This window comes from Mytilus edulis, chromosome 3 (assembly GCF_963676685.1).
Source record: "Mytilus edulis chromosome 3, xbMytEdul2.2, whole genome shotgun sequence".
In the NCBI taxonomy this organism is placed as follows: domain Eukaryota; kingdom Metazoa; phylum Mollusca; class Bivalvia; order Mytilida; family Mytilidae; genus Mytilus; species Mytilus edulis.
Genome location: NC_092346.1, coordinates 89,111,549 through 89,127,315, shown reverse-complemented (window position 1 = coordinate 89,127,315; position 15,767 = coordinate 89,111,549). Strand labels below are relative to the sequence as shown.

At 31.4% G+C, this 15,767-nt stretch overlaps 1 protein-coding gene across 30 annotated transcripts in view; it reads left to right on the top strand.

The window, feature by feature from the left end:
- Nucleotides 1-15,767, top strand: part of LOC139514621 (phospholipid-transporting ATPase IF-like) — a 56,645-nt gene that overhangs the window by 16,850 nt on the left and 24,028 nt on the right. For 16 of the 30 annotated variants that reach the window (XR_011662645.1, XR_011662647.1, XR_011662646.1 and 13 more), the window contains exons 6-19: nt 4,384-4,512; nt 5,050-5,266; nt 5,643-5,724; nt 6,380-6,527; nt 8,710-8,791; nt 9,222-9,337; nt 10,500-10,658; nt 11,006-11,023; nt 12,060-12,229; nt 13,045-13,187; nt 13,756-13,859; nt 14,788-15,024; nt 15,264-15,412; nt 15,572-15,731. Coding sequence is in view for 22 of the 30 variants with exons in the window: in XM_071304045.1 (XP_071160146.1) it covers nt 4,384-4,512; nt 5,050-5,266; nt 5,643-5,724; nt 6,380-6,527; nt 8,710-8,791; nt 9,222-9,337; nt 10,500-10,658; nt 11,006-11,023; nt 12,060-12,229; nt 13,045-13,187; nt 13,756-13,859; nt 14,788-15,024; nt 15,264-15,412; nt 15,572-15,731 (1,914 nt within the window). In the remaining 8 variants the exon portion in view is untranslated. The remainder of the gene's footprint in view (nt 1-4,383; nt 4,513-5,049; nt 5,267-5,642; nt 5,725-6,379; nt 6,528-8,709; nt 8,792-9,221; nt 9,338-10,499; nt 10,659-11,005; nt 11,024-12,059; nt 12,230-13,044; nt 13,188-13,755; nt 13,860-14,787; nt 15,025-15,263; nt 15,413-15,571; nt 15,732-15,767) is intronic. The other 14 variants (XR_011662652.1, XR_011662651.1, XR_011662650.1 and 11 more) reach the window with 1 other exon arrangement.

Below are 15,767 nucleotides of genomic sequence, written 5' to 3'. Positions count from 1 at the left end.
TTAGAGCAAATCTAACATGATGAATTGTTAATGTGGTCAAGACCTTTCTGTCATGAAGTTTTCAGACCAATCAGGCAACCCGTTGTTGGGTTGCTGCCCCTGAATTGGTTATTTTAAGAACATTTTGCAGCTTTTGGTTATTATCTTGAATATTATTATAGATAGAGATAAACTGTAACAGCAATAATGTACAGCAAAGTAAGACCTTCAAATTAGTCAACATGATCAAAATGGTCAATTTACCCCTTAAGGAGTTATTGCCCTTTATAGTCAATTTTTAACAATTTTCATAAATTTTGTATATTTTGTAAATTTTTACAAAATATTTTATCTACTGATCCAAGTTCATTATAGATAGAGATAATTGTAAGCAGCAAGAATGTTCAGTAAAGTAAGATCTACAAACACATCACCATCACCAAAACACAATTTTGTCATAAATCCATCTGTGTCCTTCGTTTATGATATGCACATAGACTAAGGGGAGTGGCGCAGGCTCTTTGGAACCTCTATTTTCTGTGGGTTGTGTAAATGTATATCAGTTCAGATTCATACAAATGTCTGTGTCCTTTACAACCCTCTTTATAATTTTCTTCAAATTTTGACCTAATTTGTTTACTTTTTTTGAATTTCCACTTTCCATTTTCTTAAGGAAAACACAAATCAGCCCAGACCTAACTACGAACAAATGGACCTAGCATGTCATGAAAACCTAAAACTGATCTTGATTATAATTAATTGTTTATACAAGCAGGTTTTCTCCAAAGTAAAATTATGGTGTATTTCTGGCAAAATAAAAGAAGTCATCACTGAGAGCATTAAGATATGCAACAAGTTTGATTTTCCCAACAGCCATATCATTCTAGAATTGTCTGCAATTGATATGATAACCATTTGCAAAAGTGGGCATTCAAATAGTGAGCTAATGTTCCTGAAAATGTATTTACATACGTCGATAAGGTGGAAATGACTAAATGGATTATCACTGAAGCATGTGCATTATGATTTACCCCAAGACCTTGTTATGATTGTTTACATTTTTGCCCACAGACATCAAAGACAAATGATGGTGACGATAATAGATGACTGTTGAATGTCCAGTGGCAAATCAAATGCATATTTAGGACTACAACATGTTTATGATATAAATGGAACATCACTTAGAGTCTACTTTTTTGACATGCTAATTCACAATGAAATAGTCTGCTGGAATACATGTCAACCTTACCAATCACATTCCTTTTACAAGCCTTCAAGCTCATACACCTACATTAATGCTACATTCTAAACAAAGAATCAGCAAATTCCAATTTTGCAGTCTTTGCTTTGAGCCACCATGGTAAAACCTTTTATCTCCTGTACTCAGAAGCATGCTACCACAAAACCACCCAGGCTGGCAATTAAACATTGGAATCAAAATTTGTTACAGTTTTCGGATCTGCCCCTGTTATTACCTCTATCAAATCTATTGTTTCTACTGTAATAACTTGGAGTAAGTCAAATGATTCTACCTCTGCAGTCCACTATGAATAAGAAGTTCTCAAACATAATAGCATGTAAAGAGAAAAGTGTGGCGAGACCCTGTCTTGTATTATATCAATAGTTTTAATGAGAAAAATATAAATGAGAAACAAATATGTAAATCTAAATGATTACTGTGTAACATAGCAAACAAATACATTGCACAAATCATGTTGCACAAACCAGCCAGGCAAAAAACTTGAATTGACTTGTTTTGAAAAATATGGTTAGATTTCAGGGAGGACATGTTTCACTGACTTTGAATTAATTAAGATACTTCAATGCTTATTTTGATAGGAACTACTCCTGATAGATTGATTATATTTTGTATGAAGTTATATTACAATCAGTTCATATCAGTTTGATGAATACATTGTATTTTTAGGCTCTGCTCCCTAGGATATGGTCCAGTGACTTTGAATTATTTTTTCATTTTTTTTTAATTAATGGGGAAATACATTTATAGTGGTTGCAAACATACTTTTTGTAACACATATGGCCTATCAAGAAATAATAAACTAGTAAAAATAGCAAATATGCAAATATTTATTTCTTATAATATCATGTCCAATTATTTATATGTTATACTTTACTTATTTTCCCATAATCCAGAGCCAGTTAGGACACATCTGTTTTATGATCAATATATATATATATATATGTAAAGAGAGTCATGAAGGGTCAAGTTTGTTACTGCTGAGATACATTGTATGGGTTATTATGGTTATTAATACTTTTAAATAACTTAAAAATTTTGTACCTTCCTCTGTCTTCACTCATTAGCCTTTCTTCAAAATTATTCGAACAATAATTTCTTGTGAAGTAAAGTTTTTTTTTTTTGTGGGTTAAGTTTTCTCTTATGCTTTAGATACTGGATTGATGGAGTTAATAGCCTAAAATTGTCTCTGCCAAAAACCTAAATGAACCCATGTATTACTTAGTAGATTCTTACCATTAGTTACCACCTTATGTAGAAAAGTTTAACAATAACAGAATATAAGAATGAGCTTAAGGATGCCCATTTTTTTTTAACCTAAACTTGTCCAAAATAAATGAGGGTTGTTTATCATTTGTTAAGCCCTTGAAATCTGTAATAAGTCACCTGTTGTAATAATCTATTTCAGCACAAATCACCTGTTGCTGTAGATTACTATAGACAGGTGTAAATGGTTGCCAAGTACTGAACAAATCTGAAATGATCATCAAACATGATATTTATCTAAAACTGTTTGTTTTATCAATCTTCATGATAGATATCAAGTGTATTGGGTAATCAAGAGTATATGTATCCCTGTTATATATCAATGATAAGAAAATTAAATAACCTAGAGGATTCTTTGATTAATTGATTTCATCATAGATCTTTAGGTTTCACATCTATGATTTGAATCATAGATGATTGGGGCAATTACATGATCAACTGTCAAGAAAGCAAATTATTGCTCATAAACTTTACAGATTTAGGATCTAGAAGTGATTAATGGGTTTTGTTTTGAAATTTGTCTTTTAAGGTAGATAGGGTGTCTTCCTCGATTTTGGATTTTGAAATACCAGAAAACAAGGTCTAGATTTTTGATAAAATGTGCAAATTTTAAGATTAGTAGGTAATTCATGTATAAGATTTTTCATTATGATATAGAAAATGCCATGTTTTATCATATTTAGGGTTGTATTTTACCAAAAAACAAATACTTTTGTTTGATTCATTTTTTTCAAACTTTGCCAAATAAGGGGAGACAACTCAAATGCAAGGGCAGATAATTCAGATAGTGTTACTTTTACAATAGAATGTGTTAGGAATTTACCCATTTTATTATGTAGCAAGAAAACGAGTCCGGTGACCCTATTTTTTCTTCTTCTTATCTGAAAGAATATTATTGGAGCTATCTTCTTATATTTTATCTCAAAATTCTATGGTGTAGTTTTCGTTTATGACCGAAAATTGGGTTTTCCATGCATAATCTATACAAAATCTGACAATTTTGCACAACCTGTAGTGTGAAAATAAGTACGGTGACCCATTCTTTTTATTAATGTTCTTAAACAAGCAGGATATAAACTACATTTTGGCAAATTATTAAGAAATTCGATGGATTATAATTTAGACACCCCATCTACCTTAAAGGTATATTATATAATATCTTTATTATAATTGTAATTTATAGATAGTCATCATTTTGTGAAAAAGGGTACGTTTGTCTGTTTTTATTGAAATGATAAATGATTGTTCCCTTGGTATGTTCTTTATCTTTTTAATCCATCTTTTTTTTCAAATACAATCTAATCTGTAATGATAGTAGATAGTTTCTTTTTTCCCCAGAATATTTTGAGTTGACTAGGAAACTAATATTATAGGCCAAACAGTCCAATTGTGTCCATAGTATAGTCAAGAAGTATCGTTGGATATAATAATGAAAGAGTTAACAAATATTTTTGCAACGCTTATGTTATTTAAAAAAATGATAGTGGTCACTGATAATAACTTGACCAGTCAACTTAAAAGTAACAGTTATATGTTGAATTAGATACATGTAGTTTTAAAAATACACACATTTGATATGTAAGGGACGACATCAATAGATCGATGTAGGATAAAAAACTTAAATCGAATAGTTTGGGGGTGGGGGTCAACATTGCTGCAAGTTTTGTTAATCTAAAATCGATTTTACATATATCCGTATAGGTAAACAATTTTTCCCAAATTAAGTTAAGTAGGGGGTCAGCGAAAAAACTATGTGAATTAAGTTTTTTATCCTACATTGAACTTTTGATGTCGTCCCTAACTTATACAATGTTTTGATATTCCCTTTGTTATAATCACTGTCAAAGGGAAGTAATAGAGATTAGATATTTTTTTTTAAGGTTGGTGATATAGTAAAAGTCAAGTTAAACCACAGCTTTCCATGTGATCTGGTATTGTTATCATCACATGATCCAGAAGGAAAATGTTATGTTACCACAGCAAATCTGGATGGAGAAACCAATCTAAAGGTAGACAACTACCTAACTTGATATTACCAATCAATTTCAGGATGATGTCTAAAAAAATGTACACCGTATTAGACATACCCATTAACATTCTGAAAAGTATATGAAAAACGTACTCTTAAAAAAAAACCAGTATAGTTAGATCTACCCACAGATGTTGAAGGGGTTGTGAATTATTTGCCAACACAACATTATTTCTGACCGTGTCTGTTGCAAATCATAAGCCTATTAATACATATCCAGAAGATTGTCAGTTAACTTCTGTTTTATGCAAATCATGAGTCAAGAGCAACGTTGTGATTATTTAATGTTAAATATTAAGGCCAAAGCATATAATGAATGAAAAGAGAATATTTCCTCCACAACCGCATGTACCGGTATTTGAAGATAAACCTAAAGACTCTTAAAGTGAACACTAAATTCTAACTTCTATGAAAGATGTATAGATTTTATAGGTTTAGTAGATAATGAATTATCTTTAGAATATGAACTATTGATTAGATATTTAAAATTTTAATATTTTCTATATTTTGTATTTAGACTCATTTCAGTATACCAGATACCAAACACTACCAGACGGATGAAGATTTTGGTTCTTTACATGCTATGATAGAATGTCAACAACCCATGCCAGATCTATACAAGTTTGTAGGCAGAATGACAGTACACAAAAATAGTGAAAATGTTATGAAACCACTGGGACCAGAAAATGTGTTACTTAGGGGTGCCAGACTTAAAAATACACCTTATGTTTATGGTGAGAAAACTAATATGTGAAGTATTTTAAGACTGAAATAGTTGTATTATGTAATACATCATTTACGTTGTAATGGTCTTTTTTATCAACATTTTGTAATTCAAATTGTCAGTAATGATAATAAACCATTTCAAATTTGTCATTATGAAATAAAAACTATAATATTTTTAAATCAAATAAGCCTCTGAAGCTATGAAGCAGTTATGGGCAAAAGTCTGTTCATCTACAACCAACTTTAGAAGGCAGTAACATTGAAAATATTTTTTTAGTGACATAAACAAGATCAGAGGCCATTTATACTGATTATTACTTCTTGTAAATGTTGTTCTCATAACAGAAGGGGAGAAGAATAGTGTTTCTAGAGTTTTATTTGCAGGTTGTGCAGTATATACGGGTTCACAGACAAAGATGGCCTTAAATTCTAAAGCTAAATCTACCAAATTCTCTAGAGTTGAAAGGTAAATAAAAATAAAGAGATAACAGAGCAGCATTTGATTATTTTACTGTGACATGGAACTTTTTTTTATTATTGTACGATTCACCTCATAAAAGATGCTAAAATTGCAATGGAGGAAAGGTTGTGCATGCCTAATTATTCCATGTGGTACATTATAAACTAATAAAAAGTAAATTTGACCATTTATTTGTGGCTTATATCAAAAACCATCAGAACTAGATGTGCCTTAAAAATTCTAGCCAATTTAGTGAAAAGAAATTATCATCACTATTTTTGGAATAAATTAACCTTACATTATATCATTTTTGAATGTCTTTGTTGAATACACACCTGATAGGGTGAAACAAATAATAAAAAATAAAATAAAATTGATTTGTTTCATGTTCAAGACTATGATACAGTGAAACCTGATTAAACAGAACCCTGAATAAACTGGAAACCTGTCTAATCCAAACTTGTTCTGAAGACCAATCATATCACATTTTATGCATTGTGAACCTGATGAAAACGAATACCTGCCAAAACTGAGCAAAATCTCAAGTCCCGAAAGGGTTCGGTTTAGTCAGATTTACTGTACTAGAAAACACTCATTCAAATGATGAGCATGTTGCCCTCTATTCACCCCTTATCTAAATATTGTTTTCTTGTTGTTGCAGGGGACTCAACACATTCCTATTGGCTTTCATTGGGATATTATTAACTGAAGCTTTACTATCAACAATTCTGAAGTATTGGTATGTCAGACAGGACTTCATGCAGAACTCATGGTACCTCCCTACTATTAAGGAGGAGAAAAAGTTAACAGTAAGTACATCCAATACTGAATTACCGGGGTGTATTCAGCTATTTTTAAAAGAGGAGGGATCCAACCCCTGATAGAGGGGAGTGGGGGGTCCAACTATATGTCACTATTCAAATACATTGATTGTCCCCAAAAAAGGGGGGATTCCAACCCCAAGAACCCCCACTGGATCTTCCACTGAACAACTTCCAACTAGGGAACCTGACACTATAATATTATGTATTTTTAAGACTTGAACAGTATACAAGGAAATACAAATATGAGTTTTATGTTTATGTGCATGAATAATCTCCAATTCACCTATTTCCAAATCTCTTATTTATTTCTAACTATTTATATTAATCTCATCCTAAAATAGATGAGTTAATTGTAGATGGAAGGAGCTTAAGATTTCATTGTAAGACATACTTATTTTTTGTCAAACTGGTGAAGCAAAAACGATATCTACTATTATAGAATTCAAATTAATAATTAGTGGAATTCTTTTTAAAAAACCCAATATCTTTGTCATTTTAATTACTGTAAATTCAGAAATTATTGCCTGCATTTATTATTGTGATTTTGTCATTTTAGACTAAAAGGGATTTTAATTTTTGCTATATTGAGAAAAATACTGTTTAATTTATATAAGATATTTCAAAATGTGAGTTTAAATTATTGCGATTAAAACCCTGTTGCATTTTACGCAATAATAAAAACATTGCAATAATTTCTGAATTTACAGTTATAGAAACTTTTATTTTATTCTGTACATTGAATATAAACATACCATTCACTTTCCATCTGAATACTCAATAGGAGAAAAAAATAAAACATACTGTAAATTCAGAAATTATTGCTTGCATTTATTATTGTGATTTTTGTCGAGCCTGCAACTTTAGTTATAGAAAGCTTGACATAGGGATATTGATCTGGTGGCGGATTTTTTGTTATGTTCAATTCTCTCTTATTATAAGTAATAGGATAACTATATTTGGTATGTGCGTACCTTTCAAGGTCCTCATGCCCGTCAGACAGTTTTCACTTGACCTCGACCTCATTTCATGGATCAGTGAACAAGGTGAAGTTTTGGTGGTCAAGTCCATATCTCAGATATACTATAAGCAATAGGTCTTGTATATTCAGTGTATGGAAGGACTGTAAGGTGTTCATGTCCAACTGGCAGATGTCATCTGACCTTGAGCTCATTTTCATGGTTCAGTGCACATGGTTATAGTTAAGTTTTTGTGTTTTGGTCTTTTTATGCCCCACCTACTTATGCCCCACCTACGATAGTAGAGGGGCATTATGTTTTCTGGTCTGTGTGTCCGTTCGTCCGTCCGTCCGTCTGTCTGTCCGTTCGTCCGTCTGTCCCGCTTCAGGTTAAAGTTTTTGGTCAAGGTAGTTTTTGATGAAGTTGAAGTCCAATCAACTTCAAACTTAGTACACATGTTCCCTATGATATGATCTTTCTAATTTTAATGCCAAATTAGAGTTTTTATCCTAATGTCACGGTCCACTGAACATAGAAAATGAAAGTGCGAGTGGGGCATTCGTGTACTGAGGACACATTCTTGTTTTCTAATACTATATGCAATAGGTCAACTATATTTTTTTGTGTGGAGGAATTCTTAGCTGTACATATGCCTGCCTGGCAGGGTTCATCTGACATTGACTTTATTTTCATGGTTCATTGGTCAATGTTTAGTTTTCTTGGTTTATGTTAAGTTTATGTGACAGTTGTGATAAAGCTTTATATTTAGGACTATCAATACAATATCAATGATTAGTAAAGAAGGCGAGACATGTCAGTGTGTGCACTCTTGTGTCATTTAAGACTAAAATGAGATTTTAATTTCTGCGAAATTGAGAAAATCCTGTTTAATTCATATAAAAAATTTCAAAATGTGAGTTTAAATTATTGCGATTATAACTCTATCACATTTTTCACAATAATGAAAAAAATATCAATAATTTCTGAATTCCAATATTTGATGTTAGTTTACAGTTAATTAAAATTTTCATCAAAGTAATTATGGAAAAAAACACTGACAAACAAAACTTATGATAAATAAAAACTTGCTGAAACTGAAATGAACTTTTAGCATTATACATATTTGATAAGCTATAATTACTTAAACCATTTTAAATCAAACCTATTTCATATGAGAACAATGTCGTAGCTCCTTCCTTTGTTTATTTCAGGTAAAGTCAGCTTTACAAGATTTCCTGGCTTTTATGGTGCTATATAACTATATCATACCTATATCATTATATGTTACTGTAGGTAAGTTCTGTGTACTTATGAAATACTTACACTATTAGAAAGTCAGAAATTCAGGGGTTGTTGTTGGTCCAGGTCTATCATGGTCTTTTATTTTTGGTAAATAGTTTTGTTTGTTAAATCTCAGCTGTGAAAGTTTCTCAATTGAATTGTAACATATTTTTCATGTCATGACCTTTTATAGCAGACCACACAGAATGTCCATCTGTAACACACCTTTAAGAAATGAAAGACCATGTATCGCCACCAAACTTAAATATTGTGGATTCATTATTGTTTGTGCAATACCAATTTTCAAGGATTTCTTTCAACGAAGTACAAATTTATTATAGGTTACAGAATATTGAAGGTTTATTTTATAGGATCTTATAAAAATGTGCGATGTAGAGTATATTGATGTTTTAAAAGTATTTTTAATTCTTTTGGACTACAGAAGTACAGAAGTTTGTAGGCTCCATGTTTATAGGATGGGACCTTGAGATGTATGACGAGGAGAATGACCAGCCTGCTAAAGCTAATACTTCTGATCTTAATGAAGAACTGGGCCAGGTTAGAACTAAAATATTGAATTGAATTGAATTATTATCACATCTAATGTTGTCCGTGCATTTACCCATGAACCGTTCAGCCAAAGCTTTTAGAATTTTAATATGTTGTTACTGACAACAAAATGGAAGTCAAGTTCAATAATGACGAATTTGACTTCTACCGTTCAGGAGTAATGGTTCTTGAAAGATTGAAAAATGGCATTTCCAGTTGTGTCCATGCATTTACTCATGAACCTTTCAACCAAAGCTTTTAAGACTTTGATATGTTGTTACTGATAGTAAAACGGAGGTCAAGTTCATTAACGTCGATTCTGACTTTTGCCGTTCAGGACACAAATAAAAATTAATAAATACGGTTTGCTGTCGCTTTGACAGCCTCTCGAATTTCATCAAATGCATTTCACTATCAGACTTACAGAAAAGTGAGACATTTCTCTGTATTAACAGTTAAGAAATGTTAGACCAAAATGCCATAGTAAGGTTATTACAGAGGTTTTATGGCTTACTGAATGTTGAAATGTAATGGTGCAAAATTAACACAGTTTTATGATAAAATTTTCAGTTACGTGTTGTTTTTTTTTGCCATGAAATTTTGCTAGCCTTAACTTTAATCTTAGTACACATAGGAACTTTAAATTTAGGACTTATAAGAACTTTGGACTTTAGGCAGAGTAGGGAGTAGGGAGCTTGACTTTGTTTTGGACTTTATTGAGCAGAAATATGCACAAATCTAAACAGATCATTTTTGAGAGTGCAAAATTCAATGCCTTATTTTCGAACTCCTTTATCAATTCAATCCGACAAAAAGACAATAAATAAATAGTGTCATAAAAAGGTTCTTTAAAGGTTATGAGAATTTGTTATATTGGCAAAATATCGCATGAAAGGCATTATTATGATCATCAATTTTTTCTAAACTCTCCTTGTTGGGTCTTCACTTCTCCCTGTTTAGTTGGAAGAAGAAACTACTTCCCTCTATAATTAAGAAGTGTGGTAACCCCTGTTGACTACCTATGCCCATATATATTTATTGGACCAAGTAGTCTTGTCTTTATACATGGATATATGGTACAGCATGTAGTATTGTCCTGTTTTTGTTTATAGTTCGCCCATTAAAGAAAGGTTACTCTTAAACAAATACAAATGATGTAATTTAATTTTAGGTAGAGTATCTGTTTACTGATAAGACTGGTACCTTGACAGAAAACGATATGCAGTTTAGGCAGTGCTCTATACATGGTCAGAAATATGAAGAAGTAGGAGGCATGCTGTGTAAAATGTCTCTTTCGGGAGCACAGAGTATGCCTGTACATAAACTTACAGTAAGGACATAATCAGTTTGGTTTCATTGAAAAAGGTTGATTCAATAGAAGAAACAAAAAGTCATCTTTAAGTTTCTGAGAAAATAGCTAATTTGGATAGTATATATAAATAAAACTCATGGTTATGACTACAACAATGAAATTTAATGAAAATAATTTGCATACAAAATTCTAGATACCGTTGTAGTATGCATAGCACAGTTTGTGAATAGAAGAAGGGTTATAGGTCAAAGAAAATGGATGATAATATTCATACTAAATTTGCTACCATATTAGTAAGACAGACAAGGATTTGACAGCTGATATATGTATGAGAACTTATAAAAATAATGTGTTCTGTATGGTAGGAAAATGGATGCTGGACGGTAATTAATTTCCTTATAGCATCAGCAATCCTAAATAGCTTCAATGCTTTACACATTAAATTTTGACATTGTAAGATGAAAATAATTGATGCAATATTCCTACACACTTCTTTTATTTGTTAGATATCAGTAGGAAGGTAAACAAATGTTGTATTTTGTATTTCAGATCTATAATATATTTCATTGAGTTTCTCAACAACAAAAAATCAATTATAGATTAATATATAATTTATAAAAACTTCATTTTGATTTCTGATTGATTGCTCTAAGCATGCTTTTTTAACAAAATTTGTCTTTGCACATGATTTATTGTCTCTTCTTCAGTTTCTTAAAAGTTAACATAGTAAATAGTCAAATTCAGGTATAATTTTGATATGAATATATGTATATTTGAGTTTAAACATTTCATTATGATCAGTATATTAATGTTATTATCAGAAAATGATCATGTCTGTGGTTGATATTGTTTTAGCAATACTCCCATAATTATTGATGATTTGATTTTCAATATATGTTGTAAATTTAAGTTGAATCAGTTACAGTTACAGTTTTTTTATTTGTTATTTAATGTAAGTTATAAATGAAGTAGTGCGAATACATTGAATATCAAGTACCATTGTAAATCACTCAGAAACATAACATTGACTTGAAATGTGTCCTCACCTCACCTCAACTTCCTATCACCTACTCAGTTATCTCCCTTCACACAGTACATGTCTGCAGCAATTCTTACCTATTTGTTCTGAAAAACAGTTAAAACAGTAGTCCAGAAATAACAGATTTTCCCATTTAATGATATAATGTTTCATGAGATAATAAAAAAGAACAAATCTTTTGAATAATATTTAAAACCTGAATAGGTGTGAGCAATGTTATGAGTAATGGTATCCTATCATTCAAATATTTTCCTACATTTAATCACTTAATAGAATCAAGTGTTTAAATATGATCATGGTAAAGCTATCAATTTAGAATATTGCTGATAATCCTAGCTACCATTTGAAATATGAATGAAATCCATCTATATTTTTGACAGCCAGAAATAGAAGAATTTTTTGCGTTACTTGCCTTATGTCATACAGTACGTGTGGATCACCCTGAGATGCATCAGACAGGGGCAGCCTATGTTTATAGTCACACTGGTATTGAGTATGAGTACCAGTCATCGTCACCTGATGAAAAGGCTTTTGTAGAGGCTTGTAGAAGGTCAGTAGATTTTATTTACCATATGGACTATTTTCCGTGTCGAAAAACAGTACTTTGACCTATAATGGTTTACTTTTACAAATAATGACTTGGATGGAGAGTTGTCTCATTGACACTCATATTACATCTTCTTATATTTATTTGAAAACCAGATATATCTTATAATTTAACTGGATTTTAAGTCTTGGACAATCATTATTTGTTGTAATTTAACATGATAATTCATATTGATTTATAAGGGGAATAGACTTATAATTTTTTCATTTAAACAAAACTGACACATATTTTGTGATCGAATCTGGTTCATATACCATAAGCAGTTGGTACTATTTGAATTGTGCTTATTTTCAAGTGTGTCCTTCTTTGGTTATGTAAATTCAAGGTACTGCAATCAGCTGATTCAATGTGAGATACTTTGATAAAATTTGTTATAGTATAGAATTACTGTGTATAGTAAAAAAACAGATAAGGAAAAGTTTTTCCATGTTCAAATACTGCTAGAATGAGGCCTAGAAAGATGAAACTAATCATCTGTCTGTCCTTGGTCCTTGTTAGCACAACTTTTCCTTTTACAGGAAGACTGACACTGATGAAACTACACTAGTTGTAGAACACCATATGAGGATGTGCATATGGGGTATTATCCTGTTCCAACATGTTAAAGGGGAGATAATAAAATTCACTTACTTCAATATGCTAATAATGCAATACAGATGTACCCCTTTGTAAATTCAATGACAATTTGAGTGTCAATTAGTTTTACTTTTTTGTAATGTACTGTAGTATTAAAAAGTTATGATTTGTTTTTAATACAGGTATGCAATAATATTTCATGGTCTGAAGGATGGCATGCTAGAGATTACATTTAAAGGTAAAATGAAGAGATACCAACAGCTACATGTGCTAGAATTTGACCCTACCAGGAAGAGGATGAGTGTCATTATCAAGAATGAAGAAGGTAGGTTTAAAATGTTTGGTTTAGTTAAACAATTCCTGTCATCCTGGTCAGAGCTTTGAATCAATTGTAAGGGTGGGTGCATTAAGAGCAGAAATCCTTTCAAGCTGAAGATATAGGTGAAAGGTTAAAGGTTTTATTCATATTTTCATGACATAGTGAAATTGATAACATAATGACATTTGATCTCAGGTTTTATATTGATATTAACAGTCTTGAATTAATGTCAAAAGGAAAGTGTGTCCTCTATTAGAGGTGTTAGATGTTATTTAAGGTGCATACAATACAGTTGCAGGGGAGGGTGATAGTTAGCTTGTCTACAAATATTCATAAAAAAAATCACAGTGGGATCAAATCTTTAGCATGTGCACAAGGGTTTTAATGTCAGACAAATACTTTCACTTTTAAAGGCATGTTTATAATTTAAAGTAATTGATCATAAACAAAATTTCAATTCATACATATTAAACAAAAAAAGCACTGGATATTTTTTTGTCATTCCTCCCAGTATAATCTGCAGTGATTTTTGTTATTTTTGATTTAATGTTATTTCCACTATCTTAATTTGTAGGAGAAGTATATTTATTATGTAAGGGTGCTGAGTCAGCTATTTTAGACCGAGTGATTGAAGGAGAGAAACAGATAACTTTACAACATGTCAATGAGTTTGCTACAGTAAGTTAATAAAGTTAGGTGTTATCAGATCTTTTGATTCATATAAACATTTCTTAATAAAACAGAAGAATTATAGATCTGAAGGTCTCACAAAACAGATGGTGCACAACACTTTTTCTTGAATCTTTTAGTTCCAAGAGTACACAGTTGATAAGGGCAGAAGAAATTTTAAATGTGAAAAAGTTGCGTAAGGTATAATGATTTGACACATTTGTCCATCAGTCCATTAGTTTGTATTTCAGTCAGTCAATCAGTCCATCTGTCAGTCCTATTCTTGTCATCGCAACTCCTGTGAAACCACACAACAGAATTCCTTCAAATTTTGTAGATACATGAACATTCTAAGTACATATATTGTCAACCAACTTTTTTTCGAGAGCGAAAAATAACGCAAATATGTAAAATTTGGATTTTTACTAATCTGATTACATCAAGTAAATTTGAACATCGCGAAGTGGGCTAGAAAGAGCAAAAAGCGAAATAAAATATCTGCGAAAAATAAGTTTGTTTATAGTATGTAGATGTGCAAATCGATAGGAAATTATGATTCAGTTTTTTTGCAGGAGCTATGGCTCTTTCAAAATAAGAATTTTACCCAAATACACTATTGCAGCTCCTGTGAAACCACACAGCAATTCGTGAAACATAATATGACACAATATTGAAACATGAGGACATATGTCCTCAAGATTTTTTTATCAGTTGACTTTTGTAGGAGTTATGGGTCTTTTGAACTTAGGAACTTGGAGTCTGTTCACTAAGATTGATGGTAAGTATACTGAATTGTTCATGAATTGCAATCATTCTTATTCGATAGTTTTTTTTTCTTTCATATAACTGATTCCTCATGAGATTTTGTTTGCTCAGTGACGATGAAGGGAATGCAATCTTGCTCACAAAGGTTCTTTCATTTTTATATTTCTTACAGTTTGGATTAAGAACACTAGTACTTGCTCAAAGGAAATTATCAGAGAAAGACATAGCATTATTTGATGATAAGCTACAGGAGGCAAGAACATCCTTACAGAATAGAGAGGAGAAACTAGCTGAGGTGTTTGACTTTATGGAGAATGAACTACATGTCCTAGGTGCAACCGCAATAGAAGACAAACTACAAGAAGATGTTCCTAAGACTATAGAGTCCTTAAGGATGGCTGGTATTAAGGTTAGTTAACATTGATTCAGAGCTTGAGAAGTAGTATAGATAAACTATAATGGCTGGTTTTATATGTGTATGGTTATAAAGCATGGCTTGTAATAATGAACAGTAAGATGCATCTTTTGTTATTTCATTATGTATAAAAATTATTGACCATAAAGCAATTTATATGATGGCAATGTCTATATGGATCAAATTTAAGAAATTCAGTTAGGCATTAAAATTAATTCTTCTTCTTTTTTTAGGTCTGGGTGTTAACAGGAGATAAAGAAGAAACAGCAGTTAATATAAGTCACTCAGCTGGTCATTTTAAACAAGGAATGACCAAGTTTAAACTGACTCAAATAACTGATTCAATAGAATGTGCTGAAGCTGTCAGGAAACACATGATAAGGTAAGGACATACAATTCTAACGTAAATTAGTTAGGGTGGAAAATCTGTAAATGTAAGACTTTTTGGGGATTTTGAAACTTACATTGTTAGTAAATTGCGCAAGTTACATGTCCACTCATTATTTAAAGAAACAGCAACAAATATTATTTTACTTTTCAGTGCAGAGATCAATGTTTCTCAAGGAAAACAGAATGCACTGATCATAGATGGGACCACTTTATCACATGCTCTATATGACCATGGTGATATACTACGTGATCTTTGTCATTTATGTGTAGCTGTGTTGTGTTGTAGAATGTCTCCATTACAGAAAGCTGAGGTAGGTAGACTTACAAATTAAATCTCCTTTAAAACA